The sequence below is a fragment of the Schistocerca nitens genome, chromosome 4 (genome assembly GCF_023898315.1).
Source record: "Schistocerca nitens isolate TAMUIC-IGC-003100 chromosome 4, iqSchNite1.1, whole genome shotgun sequence".
NCBI classification, from domain to species: domain Eukaryota; kingdom Metazoa; phylum Arthropoda; class Insecta; order Orthoptera; family Acrididae; genus Schistocerca; species Schistocerca nitens.
Genome location: NC_064617.1, coordinates 382,582,152 through 382,606,893, shown reverse-complemented (window position 1 = coordinate 382,606,893; position 24,742 = coordinate 382,582,152). Strand labels below are relative to the sequence as shown.

Below are 24,742 nucleotides of genomic sequence, written 5' to 3'. Positions count from 1 at the left end.
GGCGATGCTCAGCAACACCAGTACTGTAGCAGCAGTACGAAATGCAGAAGTCGTCTGCACATAGAGAGGGTGAGACGGACGGCCCTATAGCTGCTGCTAAACCATTAATGGCCACTAAAAATAGAGATACGCTCAAGACTGAGCCCTATGGGACTCCATTCTCCTGGATATGGATGGACGTTGTCCTCGGTGGTGAGTGTTCATCAGAGGTGAGGGTATCATCTGGAGTGCCCCGGGGAAGTGTGGTAGGTCTGTAGGTCTGTTGCTGTTTTCTATCTACATAAATGATCTTTTGGATAGGGTGGATAGCAATGTGCGGCTGTTTGCTGATGACACTGTGGTGTACGGAAAGGTGTCGCCGTTGAGTGACTGCAGGAGGATACAAGATGACTTGGACAGGATTTGTGATAAGGCCCAATGGTGCTGACGAACCACGTCATTTTTAGCTTATGGGCAACACTGGATATGGACATAAAGGGGCATTTGGTCATCACACCTCTCTCCCATCTGTTGTCAGCTTTCATGACTGGAGCTGATACTTCTCAGTCAAGCAGTTCCTCAATGGCCCGACAAGGGCTGAGAGCACCATGTTTGCCAACAGTGCTCGAGGGCTGAGTGCACCATGCTTGCCAACATTGCCTGGCATACCTGACAGTGCTTAACTTCAGTGACCTGACTGGAACTGGTGTTACCACTTTGGCAAAGCCATTGACACTTTATAGTCTGCTAACTATTATTCTGACATATTTTGCAGAATATGATCATAAATTTTTCTGCTGACTTATTCTATTACACTATTTATCTGAAGAAACGCATTTCATGTATATTTACTCATCTTCTAGGCCCACCACCATACATAATGCATTGCCACAAACATATGACTCTTGTTAAGCAAACACATATAGTTAAATTTCTATAAAGATATGGTTGCAGTTACTTTCTACAATAGAAGCTGATATCAGTACAACCAATAGAGGAACAAAAGTGATGTAAGTATTCATTTTTTAGAGCAAGAGCAGAGGAAGGGAATGGGTGATACAGAAAAAAATTGGGAGGAACAGACAGGATTCACCTACAAATCCAGTTAAGAAGAATCCACATGGGGCATGAGATGAGATTCAGATGATTAATTTTCTCTGTATGTCCATCTTTATAGAGATGGTTGCAAGACATGGCTGTTCAATAGAGGATGTCAAATTAAAACTTTTCAGTCATAATATTTCCAACCTTATTTTATTTGGAAAACAGATTCTGCATTTTATTACACTATCTTCAGGCTCCTGACCGACGTTTAGGAAGAATCTACATTTGTTGTGATCAAAACAAGGGTCATCAATACTGGTATCATCATCATCATTTAAGACTGATTATGCCTTTCAGCGTTCAGTCTGGAGCATAGTCCCCCTTATAAAATTCCTCCATGATCCCCTATTCAGTGCTAACATTGATGCCTCTTCTGATGTTAAGCCTATTACTTCAAAATTATTCTTAACCGAATCCAGGTATCTTCTCCTTGGTCTACCCCGACTCCTCCTACCCTCTACTGCTGAACCCATGAGTCTCTTGGGTAACCTTGCTTCTCCCATGTGTGTAACATGACCCCACCATCTAAGCCTGTTCGCCCTGACTGCTACATCTATAGAGTTCATTCCCAGTTTTTCTTTGATTTCCTCATTGTGGACACCCTCCTGCCACTGTTCCCATCTACTAGTACCTGCAATCATCCTAGCTACTTTCATATCCGTAACCTCAACGTTATTGATAAGGTAACCTCAATCCACCCAGCTTTCGCTCCCATACAACAAAGTTGGTCGAAAGATTGAACGGTGCACAGATAACTTAGTCTTGTTACTGACTTCCTTCTTGCAGAAGAGAGTAGATCGTAGCTGAGCGCTCACTGCATTAGCTTTGATACACCTCGCTTCCAGTTCTTTCACTATTTTGCCATCCTGTGAGAATATGCATCCTAAGTACTTGAAACCGTCCACCTGTTCTAACTTTGTACCTCCTATTTGGCACTCAGTCCGTTAATATCTCTTTCCCACTGCCATTACTTTCATTTTGGAGATGTTAATCTTCATAACATAGTCCTTACATTTCTGATCTATCTCTGAAATACTACTTTGCAAACTTTCAATCGAATCTGCCATCACAACTAAGTCATCTGCATATGCGAGACTGCTTATTTTGTGTTCACATATCTTAATCTCACCCAGCCAGTTTATTGTTTTCAACATATGATCCATAAATAATATGAACAACAGCGGAGACAGGTTGCAGCCTTGTCTTACCCCTGAAATTACTCTGAACCATGAACTAAATTTACCGTCAACTCTAACTGCTGCCTGACTATCTATGTAAAGACCTTTAATTGCTTGCAAAAGTTTGCCTCCTATTCCATAATCTCGTAGAACAGACAATAACTTCCTTCTAGGAACCCGGTCATATGCCTTTTCTAGATCTATAAAGCATAGATACAATTCCCTGTTCCACTCGTAACACTTCTCCATTATTTGCCGTAAGCTAAAGATCTGGTCCTGACAACCTCTAAGAGGCCTAAACCCACACTGATTTTCATCCAATTTGTCCTCAACTAATACTCGCACTTTCCTTTCAACAATACCTGAGAAGATTTTACCCACAACGCTGATTAAAGAGATACCTCTGTAGTTGTTACAATCTTTTCTGTTTCCATGTTTAAAGATTGGTGTGATTACTGCTTTCGTCCAATCTGATGGAACCTGTCCCAACTCCCATGCCATTTCAATTATCCTGTGTAGCCATTTAAGACCTGACATTCCACTGTATGTGATGAGTTCTGACTTAATTTCATCGACCCCAGCCGCTTTATTGCACTGCAATATACTGACCATTTTCTCCACTTCCTCAATTGTGATATATTTGCTACAGTGATTACTTCAACCATCACCTGCAGAAAATTTTCTGTTTTTACAAGATAAACAATAAATGTGTACAAGGGGTGCAGCACCTGTATCCAGTACCTAGTGTGAGTATTGTTTGCAGCCCTCCAGCAGGTGTCCCATCCACCTCAAAAGCATTCAGATTCTGTGTCCGTAGATTTGATTGTGTGGGTGACACAGCCGATGCTGAATGGTCTATCTGAAGCCATTTGTTTATATCTTGGCATAAGCTTGCAACCTGGTTCACCGAAAGTAAGGATGGATAACTTGACACAGATTGACAAATGAAATATGCAAGCTTCCCTCGTTCTTGGTCATTTATACTTTCTTCCTTTAGCAATCTGTTTGAATCAGAAAGGAGAAATATGCCGTTAGTGAAATGTTGCATTATTAATGGAAAAGAAGACAAATACGCATTAACTACAATAAACAAAGGAATCTCATTAGAGAGAGAGAGAGATCAAAGTAAAGTGACCATGGTTTAGATGAACTGCATGCTTTGCATTTTTATTAATAAACAGAATTTCAAATCTCCACAGGTTACTATTTATTTTCTGCTGTGAGGCAAGTAAGGCCATAATTACCCAAGTTTTAATGTTGAATGATCTGAATACTTCCTAGTAGTGTCTGATAAACTTTAATAGCTAAATATGCTCTTTTTGGAAACCACAGTCCTCAAGTATATATTTTTTAAACTTGTTTTTAATTATTTAATATTCTGCTGTATCAAGATAACCTTATTCAATCAATTTTCTTTCATATTTGATACTAGACTCCTCTAAATCTCACTTACATTTTAACCTAAGAAATGTACACCACCCACACCCATTATCACAGGAATTTTAACCTTTTGACAGTGCTGTCCACCATCAGATGCTGAAACCTGATCTGAGGTAACCGTTTGGGGGTAGGTTGCCCCAGGGCTGCACATAGAGATGTGGTAAAAGTAGTAGGCTGCATTAATTTGCAAGTTTTTCTAGTCTTGGCATATGATTTGTGTTCCTTCATCCCTTGTAACACAAATTAACAGTCCCTCCCCAGGACAACTAGACAATATCTACATCATAGGATTATTTCCTGAGAAATTTATGCAGAGGTATAGAGATAAACGGGTTTTGTCTTGCTTATGTGCTGGTATCACAAAACTTAATTTACAAATGCTGTCTGTCCTTCACATAGTGTGGTATCTCTATACTTTTGATTTATACGACTCTTCATTGGATTGAAAATGAGAGAATTTAAGGTGGATGAATCCAACCTTTATAAAGCTGGCAGAACCAACAAATTGAATATAATTATAAAGGCCCCTGTCTTTTATCCAGCAGAATTAATGATTTTCATTATCTTATGCACATTGTTTTTGTAAACCAACTGTGTCATTAGTTGTCGAGTGCCCGTCATCTCATAGAAGCTCAAGTTTCACAGTAATGGGAAGATCACCAGTCTTTCATGTTTTAAATGACTGATTCCCAGATGATGGAAAGATATCTGAGGAGGAAGTTTCTTATTACATAGCCACCATAGTATTCCTAGTTAGTCTCTCCAAACTCTTCTTTATGCAGAAGGTACATATTTTCTCAGATATGCTCACTACCACAAATTTGTGCTTTCATACAGCTTATGACCTATATTTCTTAAGTATTTCTGATGAGGACTAACTACACAAGCTATCTTACTCAGCAACATAATAATAAAAGGCCCACGTGAAACCTAAACCACTGTGACTGTTAAAGCGCTCTCTCTCTCTCTCTCTCTCACACACACACACACACACACACACACACAACACACACACACACACACAAATGATTTAAAATAATTATTAAAATACAGAGCTTCATGAAGATGATATTTAAATACCACCGCAGATAATATATATGGCTGGCTGATTAATCAACTAAAAATGAATGAACCAACTATTTTGCAAAACACTAATACCTCCAATGTGAGAGTTCTGGCTGGAATCGGGATAATTCACAAAATTTTAAAATTGCTACCGCATTCATCCCGTGCAGGTCCCCACTTGAAATTAACACCTGATCTCTCATCAGAATATAAACAGACAGTTAAAACAGAGAGTATTGAAATGCCACATACACTGATGAGTTCTATTGCTGCAAGAGTACAATCCCGTGGGTCGGGGGAGCGGGGGGGTAAAAGACCTGGATCGGGGTCGCACTTCTAGTCACTATTCTTTCCAAAGGCTTATGACCTTCCCATTCAAAAGTGATGAAATGGCTCACAAAGGGATGACAAGCTTCCTTAGCTGCTAATCAGCTTCCTCATTTTCCCGTATTATAACATGACATGGTAACCACAAAATATACTTCCTTTTCCTGGCCCAGGGCAATCTCTGCATAAATCCCAACAGGCCTTATTGCTAGAAAACCAGTATTACCACTAGAGCTGTGAAGGGGTCAAAATGACCAGTCACATTTGTTTTGTTCAAAATTATAACCATTTTTTTTACTTTGTTCATGACATCATATTACTTTTCTTCTTCTCTTCATAATGATATATTAGGTTTTACAAAATACCTATATTTTCTTTGAAATTTCATTCAATATACCTAGGACAGAAGAAGTCCAAAAATAAGTAATCATGTAGAGTTAATTGTTGCATCTTGACACACGCACATTCCAACCTGCCACAGTTTATAATGTGACATTCAGGTAATATACTTTGTCCTTAAAAGAAATTTTTGAACACAGCTCATTAATGTGGACTTTCTGATGAAGAAATGTTATTTCCCTTAGAGTACTCTGAACCTGAATCAGAATATACTTAGATAATGAAGACGAAGATATTGTGAATGAGGAAGGATTAGTGGAGGGGTATTCAGATGCTGATCTACATTACTCCTCACCTCATCCATCACAGCAAATCCAGTTGAATGCCTCTAAAAAGATGGTCGCTAGGGACAGAACCTGCCAATTTTTCATCTTCTAGGAGGAGGACAGCTGTGAAGTTCTCCAGCAGGAAGGAGGTCCTACTGTTTACGTTTGTGAATGTCTAGACAATTCTGTCACCATTGCTGTCCATCTTACTTTTGATGAAACAATGCTACATCTCATTAAGAAATACATAGAATCAAATGCTAAAAAGTGCTAAAAAAACATTGAGTGGAATGTATCACTTGAGGAACTGGAAAAATTTATGGCCATCACTTTTTCTCAGGACGTCATCTGTATAAAAGGTATGTCTGCAAATGATATTTGGTCACATTCCTGTGGGCTTACTTTCATCAAGGATATTATACCAAGGGACAGATTTCAGTAGTTTCTCAGGTTTCTCCATTTTGATGAAAAATCAACCCGAGCTGAATGCCTGCCCGCCAACAAATTCACTCTTGCACAAGAAATTTGGAGAAAGCTCATAGAAAACAGTATTCATTCTTACTGCTGTGCAGAAAATATAACCATGGTTGAGCAAGTACGGGGTGTCTCAAAAGAAAGTTTACATTTGAAGCACCCTCTGCATGTCTGCAACAAATCAGAGGTGAGTGAGGGATACATTTCTCACTTGCTTGACCTCTGGGAATTCAGGGAGGGCTTCTCGGGTGTGGACCGCATGTTGTGTGTACCAGAATTTTAGAGAAAAGGTGATTCGGCAACTGTAGCATGGAGGAAATTTTGCAGTGATTCTGGACTGCATAATGTAAATGATGTTCCAACTGTTCCTCTCATCTGGAAATGGATCAAAACGATTGAGAAGACTGGTTCAACAGTGGTCAAATCAAAATACAGGCAACCGAGGTCATTGAGAACAGGCAAATCAGTGGAGAGTGGAAATTGGTCAGTTAGTGATGATCCTAATCTCTCCATTCATAAGCGTGCAAGTTCTTTAAATGTGCACAGATCAGCACTGTGCCCAATTCTACAAAGATACCTTAAACTGCACGCTTACAAAATCCAGTTGGTGCAAGAATTAAAGCCTCAGGATACCAAACACAGGCTGTAGATCATTAATGGAGTGGCTGACTGCCCTTCAATCTTTTTTCTGATGAGGCTCATTTTGACCTGAACATTTACATCAATAAGCAAAATTGCCACTACTGGAGTGCAAAGAATCCTAAAGGGAAGCATGAGAAACCCCTTCATTTGCTAAAAGTTACTGTACAGCTGCAATGTCAGCTCGAGGAATAATTGTGCCATACTTTTTATAGCCAGAAAACGTGGTATCAGCAAGATGAGCCACAGCACACAGGTCCAATGTGCCTATACTGTGTGTTCATGAAATTTCCCCTCGCAAACTGATCTTGGAGAGGTGACATAAATTGGCATCCTTACAGGCCAGATTTGAGCCCCCATGGGGATGTGTCAAATATGTAGTTTATGTCAATAATCCAACTTCTTTGGAGCAAATGAAAGAAAATATCCATAATGAAGTGGCAGCCACCCCAGTGCCAAGCTGTCACGCAAAATTCTGTTTATCATTTAAATGAGTGCTGTAGGCATGCTGGATTGCATTTAAGTAACATTATTTTTAAGAAGGAAACTCCTAAACTGTATATTTCAATAAGAAATAAAGATTTTGCAATTGACTTCAACCTCTATTTTATTTTGACACATCAAATATAAATTTTCTTTTGAGACACCCTGTATCACCAAAAAAGACCAGTTTACGCCCAGCAAACCCTACAAATCTGATCTCAAATTTTGGATTTTTGCTAATGCAGCAAGAATGTATGTATGCAGTACTCCCCCAAACCCCGGAAAAGAGGATACACATGGAGAGGAACAACCACTCTGAGACTATGTTATTCTGCAGCTTATGGAGACATTTCTAAACGAAGGAAGTAACATGATGACTGACAACTTCTTCACATCATTCAAACTTGCTAAAAAGCTCAAAGAAAAGAAAATTTATTAGTTGGTACAATAAAAACATTCAGTGTGAAATACCTGAAGAAATAGAGAAGCCAAATGTTGAAATACACTCAATCACCTACCTGTGCAAGCCTGGTAACACAGACTACATCACATTGTAAATGAAGGAAAGAGGAATAAAAATTTCTTCTTTTTAAACTGTGTGCTTAAGAAGCAATGAGGTTGGTTGGTGGTTGGTTTAAAAGAGGGGGAAAGGGACCAAACTGCCACATCATCGGTCCCTTGTTCCAAATAAAACAATGCCACAGGGGTGAGAATAAAACAAGCAATACTGATAACTCAAAATGGAGAGAAAGGAAAAACGACAAGAACAACAGAAGGGCAACAAACACTTAAATGAAAAAAAGGGGAAAAGAAAACCACAGAAACACAAAAAACAGGTAGAAGAGATTAAAATGACGAAACAGATTACAATGGCTGGCTGACCATGAGAATAAAGAGGCGAAGCCAGCCCTCTGTGACACATTAAAACCTCCAACCTAAAAGCACTAGGGTGGAGGACAAAGAGGGACAAAGGACATGTGCTAAACTTTAGATCAAATGATAAAATTCACCCTCACGAATAAAACGTAAAACTAAATCAGTCAATAAGGCATTGTCAGGTAAAATTAATGGAAACGAGTCCAGTAACCAAAGATTTCGTCGCAAGGCAGTCAAAATGGGACATTGCACCAGAATATGGGGCACTGTCAACTGGACGCCACATCGACACTGGGGCGGGTCTTCACGGTGCAGGAGGTAGGCGTAGGTCACCTAAGTGTGTCCAATGCGGAGCTGCAGGGAACCACAGAGTCCCTGTGAGAAGCCCGCATGAAGGACTGCCACACATTCATAGTCTCCTTAATAGCACACAGTTTGTTTTGGGTACTGAGACTATACCATTTCGTCTCCCAAAGCCGAAAAACCAGGTGACGTAAAACCAAACACAGATCTGTTATTGGAATGCCGATCTCCACAAGCGGTTCCCGTGTATCCTGTTTGTCCAGCCTGTCAGCAAGTTCATTGCCTGGGATTCCAATGTGTCCTGGGATCCACACAAACACTGCTGAACGACTGGACCATTCCAGGGTGTAAATGGACTCCTGGATGGTCAAAACCAAAGGATAAAGAGGGTAGCACTGGTTGATAGCTTGTAGACTGTTCAAGGAGTCAGTACACAGAAGAAATGATTCCCCAGGGCATGAACGGATGTGCTCAAGAGCACGAGATATAGCCACCAGCTCTGCAGTGAAAACACTGCAGCCATCGGGCAAGGAATGCTGTTCAATATGTCCTCCATGGACATACACGAAGCCGACGTGACCATCAGCCAATGAGTCATTGGTGTAAACCACTTCATGGCCTCGGTAGATGTCAAGAATTGAGATGAAGTGACAGCGGAGAGCTGCAGGGTGAACTGAGTCCTCAGGGCCATGTGAAAGGTCCAGACAAAGCCGCGGCCAAGGTGTACAGCACCGAGGTGTAAGCGATTGGACCTCAACTATAGGTGATGGAAGGCAAGGACTCCAGTTCAGATAGAAGGGATCGGACGCAAACTGCAATTGTAAGCCCTGACCTGGGCCGCCGATGCGGGAGATGAACCGCTGTTGGTGGGAAAAGGAGACGGTAATTCAGATGTGCAGAAGAACTACGTATGTGTGCAACGTAACTGGCGAGCAGTTGTGCATGCCTGACCTGCAATGGAGGGACTCCAGCCTCTGCAAGGACACTGGTCACCGGACTTGTCCTAAAAGCTCCCATCGCTAGTCAAACGCCACAGTGAAACACTGGGTCGAGTAAACGCAATGCTGAGGGTGCCGCCGAACCATAAACCAGACTCCCATAGTCAAGATGGGATTGAACAAGAGCTCTGTATAGCTGCAGCAGGGTAGAGCGATCTGCACCCCAGTTGGTGTTGCTTAGGCAGTGGAGGGCACTGAGGTGCTGCACTTCCGCTTAAGCTGACGCAGGTAAGGAAGCCAAGTCAATCGGGGGTAGAAAACCAGTTCTAAAAATTGATACGTCTCTACTACAGTGAGGGGATCATCAGTAAGGTAAAGTTCTGGTTCCAGATGAATGGTACGACACCGACAGAAGTGCATAACACATGACTTTGGAGCCAAAAACTGAAAGCCGTGAGCTACAGCCCATGATTGCACCTTGTGGATGGCTCCCTGTAAGCACCCCTCAGCAACACCAGTACTGATGGAGCAGTACGAAATGCAGAAGCCGTCTGCATACAGAGAGGGTGAGACAGACAGCCCTACAGCTGCTGCTAGACTGTTAATGGCCACTAAAAATAGAGATACACTCAATACAGAGCCCTGCGGGACCCCATTCTCCTGGATATGGGGGGAACTACGGGAGGCACCAACTTGGGCACGGAATATATGAAGCGACAGGAAATTCTGGATAAAAATCAGGAGTGGGCCTCGGATACCCCACTCATGTAATGTGCCAAGGATATGATGTCACCAGGTGGTGTCATACGCTTTTCATAAATCAAAAAAGACGGCACCAAGCTGTTGGTGTCTAGAAAAGGCTGTTCGGATGGCAGACTTGAGGGACACAAGATTATCAGTGGTAGAGTGATCCAGGCAGAAGCCGCCCTGGCACGGAGCCAGTAGGCCACATGACTCCAGGACCCGACCCAACCCAACCACTGACACACCATACGTTCCAGCAGCATACAAAGAACGTTTGTGAGGCTGATGGGCCAATAGCTAACCACATCAAGTGGGTTTTTGCCAGGTTTGAGCACTGGTATGATGGTGCTCTCCCGCCAGTGTGATGGAAAGACGCCTTCGCAACAGATCCAGTTGAAACGCATGAGTCGCTTGTAGTCAGACGAGAGATGTTTAATCATCTGGCTGTGGATCCGATTGGATCCAGAAACTGTGTTGGGTAATGTGCAAGGGCACTAATGAGCTCCCACTCTGTAAATGGGGCATTATAGGGTTCATTGTGGCATGTAGTGAACGAGAGGACTTTGCCATTTGAGAGTGTGAAAGGCTGGGAAGTAATTCTCCTATGCAGAGGTGCGAGCATAGTGCTCGGCGAAGTGCTCGGCAATTGTGTTTACGTCGGTAGATATCATGCCATTTATGTTAACTCTGCAAACACCTGTTGGGGTCTGGTACCCAAAAACTCTTATGATCTTTTCCCAGACTTGGGAAGGTGATGTATGGCACCCAATGGACGACATGTATCTCTCCCAACACTCCTGTTCCCACCTTTTGATAAGCTGGTGAACGCGGGCTCAGAGCTGTTTAAAGGCTATGAGGTGCTCCAGGGAAGGGTGCTGCTTATGCTGCTGTAGAGCTCACCGACACTCCTTAATTGCCTCAGAGACTTCTGGCAACCACCGGGGACACCCTAAAGAATGAGGGATAGCATTTTCTGCTGCAGAAACGATAGTTGTAGTTACCTGCTCAACCACAACATCGATGTTACCATGTAGGGAGATTCAACGGTGACAACAGAGGTGAAGGCTTCCCAGCCTGCATTGTTTAAAGCCAATTTGGAGAGGCGTCCGTGGGCCTGATGCCAGGGCATTGACAGGAAAATGAGGAAGTGGTCACTACCACACAGGTCGTCATGTGCTCTCCAGTGGATAGATGGGAGACGGCCAGGACAGGAAACCGAGAGATCAATGGCCGAATACGTGCAATATGCCACACTGAAATGTGTGGTGACCGCAATATTTAAGAGGCAGAGATCAGGTTGTGAAAGTAAATTTTCGACATCTCTGCCTCGCCCGGTAAGAACTGTGCCGCCCCACAAGGGGTTATGAGTGTTAAAAATTTCCCAAAAGTAGGAAAGGTTTAGGAAGTTGTTCAATCAGTGCAGCCAATGCGTTCAGGGGTACTACACCATCTGGAAGAAGATATATGTTGCAGACAGTTATTTCCTGTGTCGTCCTTATCCTGACGGCCACAACTTCAAGAGGGGTTTGAAGGGGCACAGATTCACTGCATACTGAGTTCAGGACATAGACGCAAACTCTACCTGACACACTATTAGAGTTGCTATGGTTCCTGTAATATCCCTTCTAGCCATGAAGGGCAGGGGTCCGAATTACCGGGAACCAGGTTTCCTGGAGGGCAATGCAGAAAGCAGGTGTAAAGCTTAACAGTTGCCGTAGCTCAGCCAGATGGTGGAAAAAAAAAATCCGCAATTCCACTGGAGGATGACGTTATCATGGGGCTGGGAAGGCATGAAGCGCACAAGGAGGCATGTTATGCCTGAAGGTCACCTGCTGCCTCTGACTGAGTATTTGTAGCCATTTCTATGGTGGATGAGGCATCAGTGAGATCCAGGTCCGCAGGGGACGCTAAGATCTCCACTACATCCTCAGATGCAGAACTGATAGGGAGTGGTGGTGTTGGGGTCACCAGGGGGTCCTGTTTCTTAGCAGACTACTTCTTAGTTTGCTTGCTCTCTCACTTCACTTTAGGGGCTTGCTGGGAAGATTTCTCCAAAGCAGAGTAGGCTGTTGCTTCTCCGGCAGTGGGGAGGGGACCGATGTCCCCTGCATTTGGGGTGGGGGGCGCTTGCTCCTGAAGTAGATGTTTTGGGAGCAACGGAGGAAGATTTGCACCCTACCACCAAGGGGGCGGATGTACTCTGGTGGCCCGGACGGCCCACTGTTCGTGGCACAGAGTGTGGAACGACTGGCACTTGGGATGGCGATAGTGATGTATCTGCAGCATATGTCAACGTCAACCAAATGGGGTGTAAACTTTTGAATTTACGTTTAGCCTCTGTTTATGTCAACCGGTCCAGGGTCTTGTACTCCATGATTTTCCGCTCCTTTTGGAGTACTAGGCAGTCTCACGAGCAGGGGGAGTGGTGCTCTCCACAGTTGATGCAAGTGGGAGGTGGCGCACATGGAGTATCTGGGTGCAGAGAACGTCCGCAGTCTTGACATGTGGCACTGGAAGTGCAGCGGGAAGACATGTGCCCGAACTTCCGGCACTTAAAGCACCACACTGGGGGAGGGACATGTGGTTCAACGTCACAGCGGTAAACCGTCACCTTGACCTTTTCAGGCAATGAATCACCCTCAAAGGTCAAGATGAAGGCAATGGTGGCAACCCTGTTGTCTTTGGGTCCCCTGTAAATGCACCAGATGGAATGAACGCCTTGCCGGTCTAAATTGGTGCGGAGATCGTCGTCAGACTGCAAGAGGAGGTCACGATGGAAAATAATCCTCCGGACCATGTTGAGGCTTTTATGGGGAGTGACGGAAACAGATATATCACCCATCTTGTCACAGGTGAGTAACACTCGGGATTGGTATGGGGATGCTGTCTGAATAAAGATTGTGCTGTTTTGCATCTTGGATAGCGCTGTCACTTCTCTAAACTTATCTGCATGGTGTTCAATGAAAAACTGAGGCTTCATAGGTAGAAAAGAGTTGGCATCAGTTCTGATCTGCTACAGACTAAAACCCGAGGCGAATATGGCTCTCTCCATTCTGTAGCTCTACGTTCCTCCCATGGTGTAGCGAGGGAGGGAAATGATTTACGGTCATACCTGTCGGCATTGTATTCTATCTTGGCCTTCTTAGAGACTGCTGGTGCCATAGTCACCAGCAAGAGACGACTTAGTCTGCTTCATTGTGGGTCATCTGCCCTGATGCCACCCACTCCGATCAGGGGCTCTCTCCCCACGAGTGCCACCCAGCCACAGCAAAGGCCAACTGGCATGATTGCTGTTGCCACGAGTCCTGATGCCCCCTGAAGACAGCCATTTACTCCTTGGCATACATGGGGAGTTCACAGCTCAGGCATCAGCAATGCGATCCCTGTGTTGTCAGGGGGCTACCACCAAATGGGTACATTACGGCGCCACCACAATGGACTGGCTACCATCCTGGATATTGGGTGCAGAGAAATCCAGTACTGCCATGGGGGTGAAAGATGACAGGAGATAATGGAAGAAGATGACATACCCTGGAAAGTGTCGTCACCCATATAGTTGAATCGCAAGTGGAGATGCAAAGCTATGACAAGAGATTCAGGAGATCGAATCTAAGGGCACATGTGCACCACGTAAGGCATCCTTCCCCATATGGCCTGCACTTCTGTAGAATTTTGAAAGTGCCAGGTCAAACCATAGAATGGGACCTGAACTCATGGGGCCGAAAAGTGTGAGTCACCTCTTACAACAGACAGGAATACCTCAGGCCTATTCTAACCCCAGACCTGCAGGGGGGAAGAAGCAATGAGCAAAGAAGGCAGAAAGAAATCTGAAAGCATACAATTCTACAAGGCAAGAAAGTAGACACACAACATTCTCTTGCATAAGAAAATCTGATAGCAAACCACCTATTTTATGTCTAAAATAATCTGGAGGAATGGAGGGCCAAAGCAAAATTGGGAGATGTACCTGAAAGTCCCACATGTAAAGTTAATTTAGTATTTGTGTCCCCCCAAGTAGTATTACAGGCCTTCATGTTATGTGTGCAGGTGTAGGAAAGCCTGCTGTACAGGTATCCCCAGCTGGGTCAAGTTATTAATGGTAGAGTGATACATTCTGAGCCCAGCAAGAAAGTGACTAAAGAGCTGTCCAGATACTACCATCCATACGATATGGGGGTTCATCATGTACTCCAAGGTCTTTTCCACACAGGTAGTGAGGACACCACTACAATAATTATTCAGACATGCATGATTATTCCCAGATTTGAGGTCAGGAATTGAGACACCTTCTTTCTACCTGTCAGTGAATTCCTGTTCCAAAAATGAAATTAAACACACCAGGCAGAATTTTTTCAGTATTTTCGCTGAGGTGCTGCAATATGCTCTAATGAATGCTGGTCTAACATGATAATGTATCACTTATCACAATGTTGACTCTAGTTCTTAAATTGAGAAAGGGCAGTTGTGTAGGTCATCATCAACATAACTAAAGTGAAAAGAACCCCTTTCAGCTATTAGTTGATGCTAATGGAAGACTGGATCTTGGCTGCCAGATGTGGTTATGCAAGTCCAATGCTGCACCATAGACTGGGCAATGTCTCCTTTTTGGTCTCGAGAACACATTTTCTCAGGTCCTCAATCAATGGTCTGCATTTGACCCTTTGCAACACATTATATCTGTCTCTCTGAGTGGAGTGTCACTCTTTTCTTCCACCAGGGACCAGTCTGTCTTTTAAGTTGTACTCAAGAATTTGGCATGCATGCATTTGCAGTGTGGTGTATTATGCTGGTAACATAATCAACCTGCTAGCCAACTACCTGTACAACATCCAGTTAACCTTGCTCAGCACCCTCATTACCAACTCTCTTACAGACTTTGTTTTGACTGACATTTATATCCAGATCAGGAAGTGGATCAACCTCAAGATCGATTGCAGAAAACAACAGTGTGGCAGTGCTGAGGGTATGCTACGTCCCATGCTCAGTCACTCATCTTTTGTTAACAAGAATCTCAACAACACATCCCTATGGGCAGAAAGTAGCAGAGCCCAAAGCAAATGGTGTGTATTAAAATTGCCAAGGAGGTGACAATGAAAGAGGAGTTAGCGAGAGTCTCTTGGTCAAACGGTTCAAAGGCAGTCAGGCAGAGACAACGTACAGTAACTCTATTTGCATAAGACTTGTAGCAACCTGTGCGCTGACAGGAAGTGGCAGGGTGGGATTTGGATCATCTGCCAAATTCCTCACTTCGCTCTCTCCCCACTTACATCACTTATGTGAAGGCTATAAGCACTTTCCACACCATCATAATGTACAATCTGATTATGTCATAGCATTTCCCTCGAAGACCACACTGACAGAGTTTCTACAGTAGCCTGGAATTATTCACACTGTCAAATGCTTTAGACAGGTCCATGAAGTTCCTGCAGGTCTTCTGCTGCCTATCAAGTGAACTCACAATGTGCTGTTACTGTTGTGCAATTCAATTCTTTATTACCATTACATACATTTTTGCAAAGGTGAATATATATGATATTGGCCCGTAGTTTTCTAATTCACCTGTTTCCTTCCTTGTACACTGGATTGGATTGGATTGTTTGGGGGAAGAGACCAAACAGCGAGGTCATCGGTCCCACCAGATTAGGAAAGGACGGGGAAGGAAATCGGCCGTGCCCTTTCAAAGGAACCATCCCGGCATTTGCCTGGAGTGATTTAGGGAAATCACGGAAAACCTAAATCAGGATGGCCAGACACGGGATTGAACCGTCATCCTCGCAAATGCGAGTCCAGTGTGCTAACCACTGCACTACCTCACTCGGTTTGTACACTGGTTTCACCTCACTCGCTTTTAGTGAATCTGGAAATAATATCTTCCTCTACTGCAGCATTCAGCACATGTGTTAAGGGTTTTGATATACTTTCTTTACATTCCTTTATGAGATGTACTGTAACACCATCTAAGCCAGATGAATGTTTGATTTTTAGTTACTTTATTAGGTTTGAAACTTCTATCAGTTGCCGTGAGGAATGGAATTGTATGGTTTATAAATGGAATTCTTGGTGTTGTACTTAATTCAACTGTGTTATTTTATGTTATCGATTCATGTGCTACAGTTACATAATATCAATTAAAGGTGTTTGCTATTTCTAGAGGATCTACAAACTTCCGGCACATTTCAATGTGCGTGTCCTCCCTCAATTTGTCACTTTTCCTCTCTCTACATTTATAAGGACCATAAGTCTTTCCAGTTATTTTCTCCTTTACTTATAGCTATCTTAATGAATAATGCCTTTGTTTCTCAAGGTTTGTGAGTTAATCTGCCTGGTTTGCTCCCATATCTTCTGATTACTTCCATCAGTCTGTATGTTAATGTCTATGTCTATCTATGCTAATGTGGAGTTTATTACCTGTGTGTCACAGTTGAATGAGGTAATATTTGTTATTATGTGACCAATAGTAGTTTCACTAGGCTCTGTTACTCTGGTGGGTTTATCTATCTTTATTTTTAGGTTGCAAGTAAGCACAAGGTCCAGTACTGTTTTTAGTGTCTATATTTTTCCTCGTGTCTGTGATCAAGCCTCTAATAATTATTAAATAAGCATGAAAGGAAAGTTGTAGTTGAGAAGTGATGAGAGTGAGTTGTAGCCTAACCACAGTGTTATTCTTCTGTACACTCAGCAAGCTGTGAAGGAAACCAAGGAAAAATTCAACAAGGGAATTACAGTTCAGACAGAAGAAATTAAAACTTCATGGCTTGCCAATGAAAGTATAATTCTGTCAGAGACAAGAAAGTACTTGGAAAACAAGTTGAGTGGAATTGGTAGAGCCTTGAAAAGAGGTTATAAAACAAACAACAAAAAAAGTAAAATAAGGGTATTGGAATGCATTCAAATTAAATCAGACAATGCCGAGGACACTAGATTATGAAATGATGCACTAAAAGTGGTTTATGAGTTCTGCTATTTTGGGTATCAGGAGAGGTGGAAAACAAGTGGTTTTCAGTGGACATTGCTAAATAATTCTTAACTGCAAGATCTGGGTTTGGGGATGGCAAGAGAGAAAGAAAAGGGAGTAGAGAGAGCAGCAATTTAGATTTATATGCTGAACAAAAGTGTTATGACTCAGTTTTTAGTTTTATGTTAATATCAGTTATGTATTCCATATAAAATATTTCTTTACATTTTTGTAATTAATCAGAGTTTTATATGCAATTCTGATTGTGATATGATGTAGAATAGTGTAGAACACCATGCAACTTGTCTTATGTAGGGTACTGTATACCCTTGTATTTTTATGCCATGTATTTTCTGACAAAATACATTCAATGTACTGTCTCTGGATGAATAAACTACTACTACTACTACTACTTCTACTACTACTACTACCACCACCACCACCACCACCACCACCACCACTATTACTTAACCTTGGGAGACTGCAATAGTACAGAATGTCAATCCCTTGAATTATGAAATACATTTTTACTTACACATTATCATGTTTCTGTGTAAAAAATATCTCCACTACAAAAACTATGTATTCCATAAAGAGAGAGAGAGCTCGCACTGTTCAACCATGAAACCCAGAGTGCCATACCCAAAGGCACCCAGGTCGAATGCCTTGACTTCCATGAAGCATTCAATACGGTATGCACTGTTATTTGGTACACAAAATATGAGCTTACCAAGATTGGACCAGATTTGTGACTAGCTTCGGGAGATTAAGAGAGAAAACTCAGTTATTTATTCTTTATGGGATGAAATTATCACAGGCACAGGCAATTTCTGAAGTGCCCTGAGGCAATATTGTGGGGCCACTACTGTTTCTAATATTTATAAATGCTCTATCAGATAATGTCAAAAGCTCAATGAGGCTTTTAGAAAAGAACACTGTTGTATACATGAAAGTGGTAATGCCAGAAGACTGTAGTGAAATGAAGGAAGACCTGTGGAGGATTAATGACTCGAGCAACGACTGCCGGTTGACCTTTAATGTAAATAAATGTAACATATTGAGCATGAATAAAGGCAGGGTCAATCCATACCAAGTGGTCCAAGAAAAAAATAATTGGTTGCTTGACCATCTCAGAAAAATTTTATATTTGCTGGGTGAATTCCCCAATGTTTAGTAGTCACAAAAATATTTTTTTTAAAAAAATATTGTTTATTCTTTTGAAATGGTGGCCATATTTGTTCCAGGCCACATGCGTTTTTTTCGTATTTGAAAGCATCTACATTTTTTTACAATTATTCAGTAGTGGATTGTCCTAAGCCTTTCAGATAAAATGCATTTAGTTCAACACACTCTGGGATACAAATTAACATCATTATCACTTAGCTGAATGAATTCTTTAATATATTTTTAATAGTTCAAAGTTATCAGCCACAAATTAAAAAAACTCAATTTTTGAACAGTAGTTTTCCAAAGAAAGATTAATTTCATTTTTGAACAGTAGTTTTCCAAAGAAAGATTAATTTCTCAGCTTTAATATTTTTTCTGATATTACACTGTATAGTATAGTTACTTTTTATAGAGTATCAATGGTGAGCAGCTTACACTAAAAACATACACTATTTTAAAAAATGGATTTTTTAAAATTTTTCCATTTTTTGGCCTGCAATATCTTTATTGGGGGACCAGATAAAAATCTGAAAAGTTTACAGTTATTGGATCTTTATGATATCAAACTTCAGTATAAATATCAACTTTGAGATTCAGTTGGAAGTTATGGAAAAAAAAATTACAAACACAAGTCAAAAACACATTTTTTAACATCCGCAATATCTAGGCTAATGGAATAAAATATATCAGTTACAGTATATAATTTAATCATATCTATGATTACTTACATTTTTAATTGAAAAGAAGCCTACTAATTACGTCATATTGTTCTCTTGTTATTTGTTTTTAGTACATCGATCATTGAACATTTGAGAAATGTGTTCACTCAGTTTGGGTGTTAAGATTATAAGTTCGCCCAGTCACAGTTGTAAATTCCATGGGAGACAGCTTCCTTAGTACATTTTTAAGTGGCATCCAAACTTGATCCTTCTAAAGTTCTTAAAAAGATATCCTTGGTTCTGGAGGGTGATAAAATACAACATGTACATCTTGGTTTTGACAGTCAACTTCGCCAGTCCACCACTGTTCATCATAAACACAAGCCACTATGTCTTTATTTTGAAGAACCAGTTGTAAAAGTTTTCCACACTGATGAAGCTCAGTATCAGGTGGAGTTGGTGTGATCTTACACCTCAGTAAATTGTGCGAATGGTGTACAAAACAATGAAAAGATTGAGTGCCTTTAATCTTCTAAGTGTTGTACCTTTCCTTCAAGACACTGTCATAGACTTCTTGTATTTCCTCACATTGTACAAAAACATAGGTAATTCCTTTGATATGTTTTTTACAGAATTCAAACATTTCTTGAGGTGTTATGGTATGATTGTCATCAGTCCGCTGCAGGTTTTCTTTTGTGACAGCTCGCTTTGTTGTACCCCCATCACAATCACAACCATTTTTCCCATGGCATGAAGCAAAAAAGTGTCATTCTACATAAAACCCAAAATCTTCTTTATGAAAGATGTTAATAATTTTGTTTTGTTTTTATATTGACTTGCTGACCCATGCAAAAAGCAAATCAGTTTTTTTTATGGAAGGGTGGTGCTGTTTAATGTAGTTTGTTAATTTTAGTTGAAAAATGCGCACCTCTGTAGTGTTGTGTTCAAGGTAGTCACTTATGACACAAAAGCTGCGGCTCATTAGTTTATCTTCATCTTTATAATAGAATACAAATGGATGAACTGTGGCCTGTTTGTTTACCCAGTGGTGTCCTTATACTTCATCTTGAACAACAAAGGAATAATTTTCCGAAAAGTCAGCAAGAACTAAGCATTCATCAGCCACCAAGGTTTGCTTGTTGTCTTTCAAAAATTTACTTTGACCTTTTGCAATAAAATGATACATTTTAAGATTTTCAAGGTTAGCCACCAACACTTCAAAAAACTCTTCTCGTGATTTTATGACTGTTACCATTTCAGTTCTGTCTTGAGTCACCCATTGTTTGTATTTTATATTGTCAGGCATCAAATCATCTTCTTCGGATTCTTCAAATATGTCAAGTAAGGCTTGTTTGCATGGACAATCTCCACATCTTCCCTTGATCATACAATTGTAACTGTCAATATTGCATACCATAAGTTCCAAAAGGTCTTTATAGACAACTCTAAGATTGGCCCCATCTATCATCAACTTTACATTCTGATACAAACAAACACAAACATTGCGGGTGCCAGATGCCCCTGCAACAATACACCATCTTGGTCTCAACTTGCAAAACTGTGAACTTCCAATTTTAATGTCAGGATCTTCTTTTTTAAATTCAGTGAATAGTTCATTTAAATTACACGATATTCTCCTTTTTTTGTCTTTGAATCTTAGAGCCATTTTTTGCCAGACATCAAATGGCTGTTATTGTCATCGTCATTATTGATTGTGTTTTCATCTAGCAAATTAGATTTACTTTTCTTTTGTAATGCTGGTACAGTTCCCTGTCCTTTTCCTAATTGCCTTGTTAAGTTAACAAGACGTTCTGACATGTTAAATTCATCACTAACTTTTGCTCGACGCCAAGAATTCGGCAATAAATTGATAATCTTTATTTTATCCACTTTGTTTGAAGTACTGCATTTAGTTTTTAGTTTTTCTATCAATCATCATATTCGGTTGGTGAAGTATTAGAACTTCCATCTGTTTTAGTACAAATTGTATTTTGAAACGAAAGTTCCAAATTATTTTGTATTCAAGGCACTTGGTCTTTTAACTTGACTTAGTTTTCTAATTTTACTAGCTGGCGATATAACCAGGATTTCACAAGCTGTATCTACTATTTTAATGGTTGCTGATAAGTCACAAAATTCTGTATCTGAGGTTTCACTGTCATTTCTCTTGTGAATTGCAAATATCTTAGACAACATGTTGGACACAATGATTTTACTGGTATGAGATTGACAAAAGGGCTTTTATTTTTAGAATAATGATCAAATGTTATTTCTCGACAACCTTTTATTATTCTGTTTCTCAAAAGGGTCCATGCAAGACTGACCAAAAAAGTGATGAAATGTTTTTAAGTATTTCATTTCATGGTACTTGCATGTTGATTTGACCTCAGGGTTGACTCGTAAGTTAAACAACACTTTTTCTTCTTCACTGTAGTCTTCGATTAACAGAATGTCTTTAGGATACACTCCATACACACTTTTATGACATGCTTCATTAATAATAACACCTACAGAGCACTGAGACACCATTTTTCAACTGCACACTTCAAGAACTTCTAACTAAATAAGTGTGAGTAAACAATTGTCGGTGTAAGGGGGAAGACAACAATCAGACTTGTATACGCTTGCAGATGCAATTGTTAGCCTGCTGTAACAATTACCAAAGCATTGTTTCGACAAATAATCATTACCTAGTGTAATGTGGTGTGTTACATTATGCAATTGGTATACTTTATTTGATTAGCCTACCAGATATCGCAGATGTTAAAAAAGTATTTTTGACTCGTGTTTGTAATCGTTTTTCCATAACTTCCAATTGAATCTCAAAGTTGAAATTTACACTTAAGTTTGATATCAGATTTTTATCTGGTCCCCAAACAAAAATACTGCAGGCCAAAAAATGGAAAAATTTTTAAAAATCCATTTTTTAAAATGGTGTAATTATTTTAGTGTAAGCTGCTCACCATTGATACTCTATAAAAAGTAATTATACTATACAGTGTAATATCAGAAAAAATATTAAAGCTGAGAAATTAATCTTTCTTTGGGAAACTACTGTTCAAAAATTCAGTTTTTTTTTAAATTTGTGACTCATAAATTTGAACTATTAAAAATATATTAAAGAATACATTCACCTAAGTGATAATGATGTTAATTTGTAGCCCAGAGTATGTTGAACTAAATGCATTTTATCTGAAAGGCTTAGGACAATCCACTACTGAGTAATTGTAAAGAAATGTAGATGCTTGCAAATACGAAAAAACGCATGCAGCCTGGAACAATTATAGCCGCCTTTTCAAAATAATAAACAATAAATTTAAAATATACTAAACATTAGGGAATTCACCCAGCAAATACAAAATTTTTCTGAGATGGTCAAGCAACCAGTGCTGGACCACTTAGTATGGATTGACCCGGTAGTGAGATCCACAATATTGATGAAAACTTACTGGGAATTGTGACAACTATAAAATATCTAGAAGATGTGAACTAAAGTGAAATGAACACACAAAAATAACTACAGGAAATGCAGATGTCAGGTTGAGATAAAACAGGAAGAATCTTAAGGAAGTAGCTAACAAAACACTTGTTTGACAATTCTTGAGTACTGTTCGTCAGTCTGGGGTCCTTACCAAGTGGGATTAGTTAGAACAGAGAGAGAAGATGCAACAGAAATCAGCATGTTTCATAAAAGAATCATTTATTCAGTGTGAGAGAGTTGTGGAGATGCTCAACAAACTCCATGGGGAGTTGCTAAAAAAGCAGCACTGTGTATCCCAGAGAGGCTTACTGTTGAAATATCACGAGTGTATGCTCAGAGGGTTGGGCAACATATTACTTTTTCCCCATGTACATGACCATAACCAGAAAATCAGAGAAATAAGAGCTCAAGTGGAAGTTAACAGACAGTTGTCCTTCCCATGCACCATTTACACAAGGGAAAACAACAGTGATGCCAGACGTACCCTCCACTACACACCACATGGGGCTTGTGAAATATAGATGCAGATGTAGAATGTATTAAAAGGGAAATTCCCTATAGTAAAAGCTCTGGCGAAGGATGTGGTTGCTTAAAGGATTGGGTGATACCGGGAGTACGGGTTGACTGCCAGTTCACAGATGCAACAGGTTTGTTGGGGTCATGAAAGGATACTGTTTGCCTGTGAAAACTTTTGGTGTTGAACAGGTGACAGCTGTCAACATTGGGCTATTCTTTTTGTTTAACTCCTGAAAAGTCTTTGTCCATATCAAATGCAGAGACTAGATACCCACTGCAAACAAGTGCTACTCAAGGGCCTAAATGCATACATGTTTACTATCTTCATGAAATTCATGTCCTTTCGTTATTTTAATGCGACTACTATTGAGGTACCTCAATACATTGAACCTATATACAAACAGAAAAGGTAATTCAACTGTTTCATACTGATCAAAGAAAAATGTGCTCTAGAGTAGAATATATTACCCAAGAAGTTCTTAATGTTGTCTAACTATCACAACCAAGGCTATAATTAGTGGACTGGCGAGAGATTAAAATCGGTTTAAAAAAAAATATTATCCTTACCTTAGTAATTTCTCTACTGCAGTTTCGTCAAGAAGTGGTATCATACCACCGATAAGTATGCAGTTTAGTAACTCGATTATCGATGAAAAATTGGATGAAAAGCACACCGTTTCTGCAATACTGCTTTCCAGAAACATACATGTCTCTTCTATTATTTGGAAGACTACAATTTTTGTTTTCTTTGACGTTCCTTTACTAGCAAATATCAGTAATAATGAGTCGAAATACTTCTGCTGAGGTGTTGGATACAAATAGTTGTACATATAAAACAACAGGATATCTCGTAATTGGTCAGATTTGACTCCTTTCTTCATTAATTTATTCCACAATTCTTCTACATGATGACCGGGGAATTTCCTGTAAATAAATACAGAAGTACCTGTATAGTTATAATGGATATTTATTATATTATTAAAAAAATGGAAAAAATTACTATCTACAATGTAAATAAGTAAGGTAGTACACACATCATGTGATTGTAGTATTTGGCTCCTGAGGAAATATGTTCGCATTTATGGCTTTTCAACTACAAAGAAATACAAATCAACTGAACTCGTTTAATTTACAAGAGAAAGAGAAATAAATCTGTAAAACAGGGCAATGTCATTTAGAAGAAGCAATCTGGCCAGCACCACGAGTAAATATCAATTCGATGTTTCTTTCTGTAAAGTGAATGTCATCATTGTATAATTATAGTTTATTGAATTACGCGCACATACACGATACAAAGAATTAATCGCTACTGGAGAAAATTACAACCTGTAATACGAGACTAGCTGGTTACAGTCAGTCATTTCTCCTGCCACACTACTAAGCGTAGCAAAACTTCAAAACATAAACAAACACAGCTGTCACATGGCACATGCGTTTATTTACATATGTCGTAATGACAGGTACTGTTGCTGCGCTCCTGTCAAAGTTATACTTTGACGCTCTCGAAGGCATCGATAGCTGACTTGTCTCTGGGGACAGCAAACCTTCGTGCCGATCGGCTCACCTACTGGTCTGCAGCTTCCCATGTGAAATTCAAAACTGTATGTTAATTACTGAACTTTTTAATTTCATGTGCGTAGTCACAATCTCCACATCGCAATGCGTCGAAGTGCCTGGCGGCTTTTCAGTTTTTAGGTTCTACAGTTTAAGGTAATGAAGGAATTTGCTAAAAAACCCTCGAAAATATAT

At 40.4% G+C, this 24,742-nt stretch overlaps 1 protein-coding gene across 2 annotated transcripts in view; it reads right to left on the bottom strand.

Annotated features, from left to right (window-relative positions):
* The window catches only part of LOC126251494 (AP-5 complex subunit zeta-1-like), a 113,937-nt gene extending 89,476 nt beyond the window's left edge, over positions 1-24,461 (bottom strand). For both annotated transcript variants that reach the window (XM_049951964.1, XM_049951963.1), the window contains exons 1-3: positions 24,320-24,461; positions 23,561-23,917; positions 3,003-3,262 (exon numbers count right to left, since the gene is read on the bottom strand). In XM_049951964.1, the coding sequence (XP_049807921.1) occupies positions 3,003-3,262; positions 23,561-23,917; positions 24,320-24,354 (652 nt within the window). In that variant the 5' untranslated portion in view covers positions 24,355-24,461. The remainder of the gene's footprint in view (positions 1-3,002; positions 3,263-23,560; positions 23,918-24,319) is intronic.
* Between the last annotated feature and the right edge of the window lie 281 nt (positions 24,462-24,742).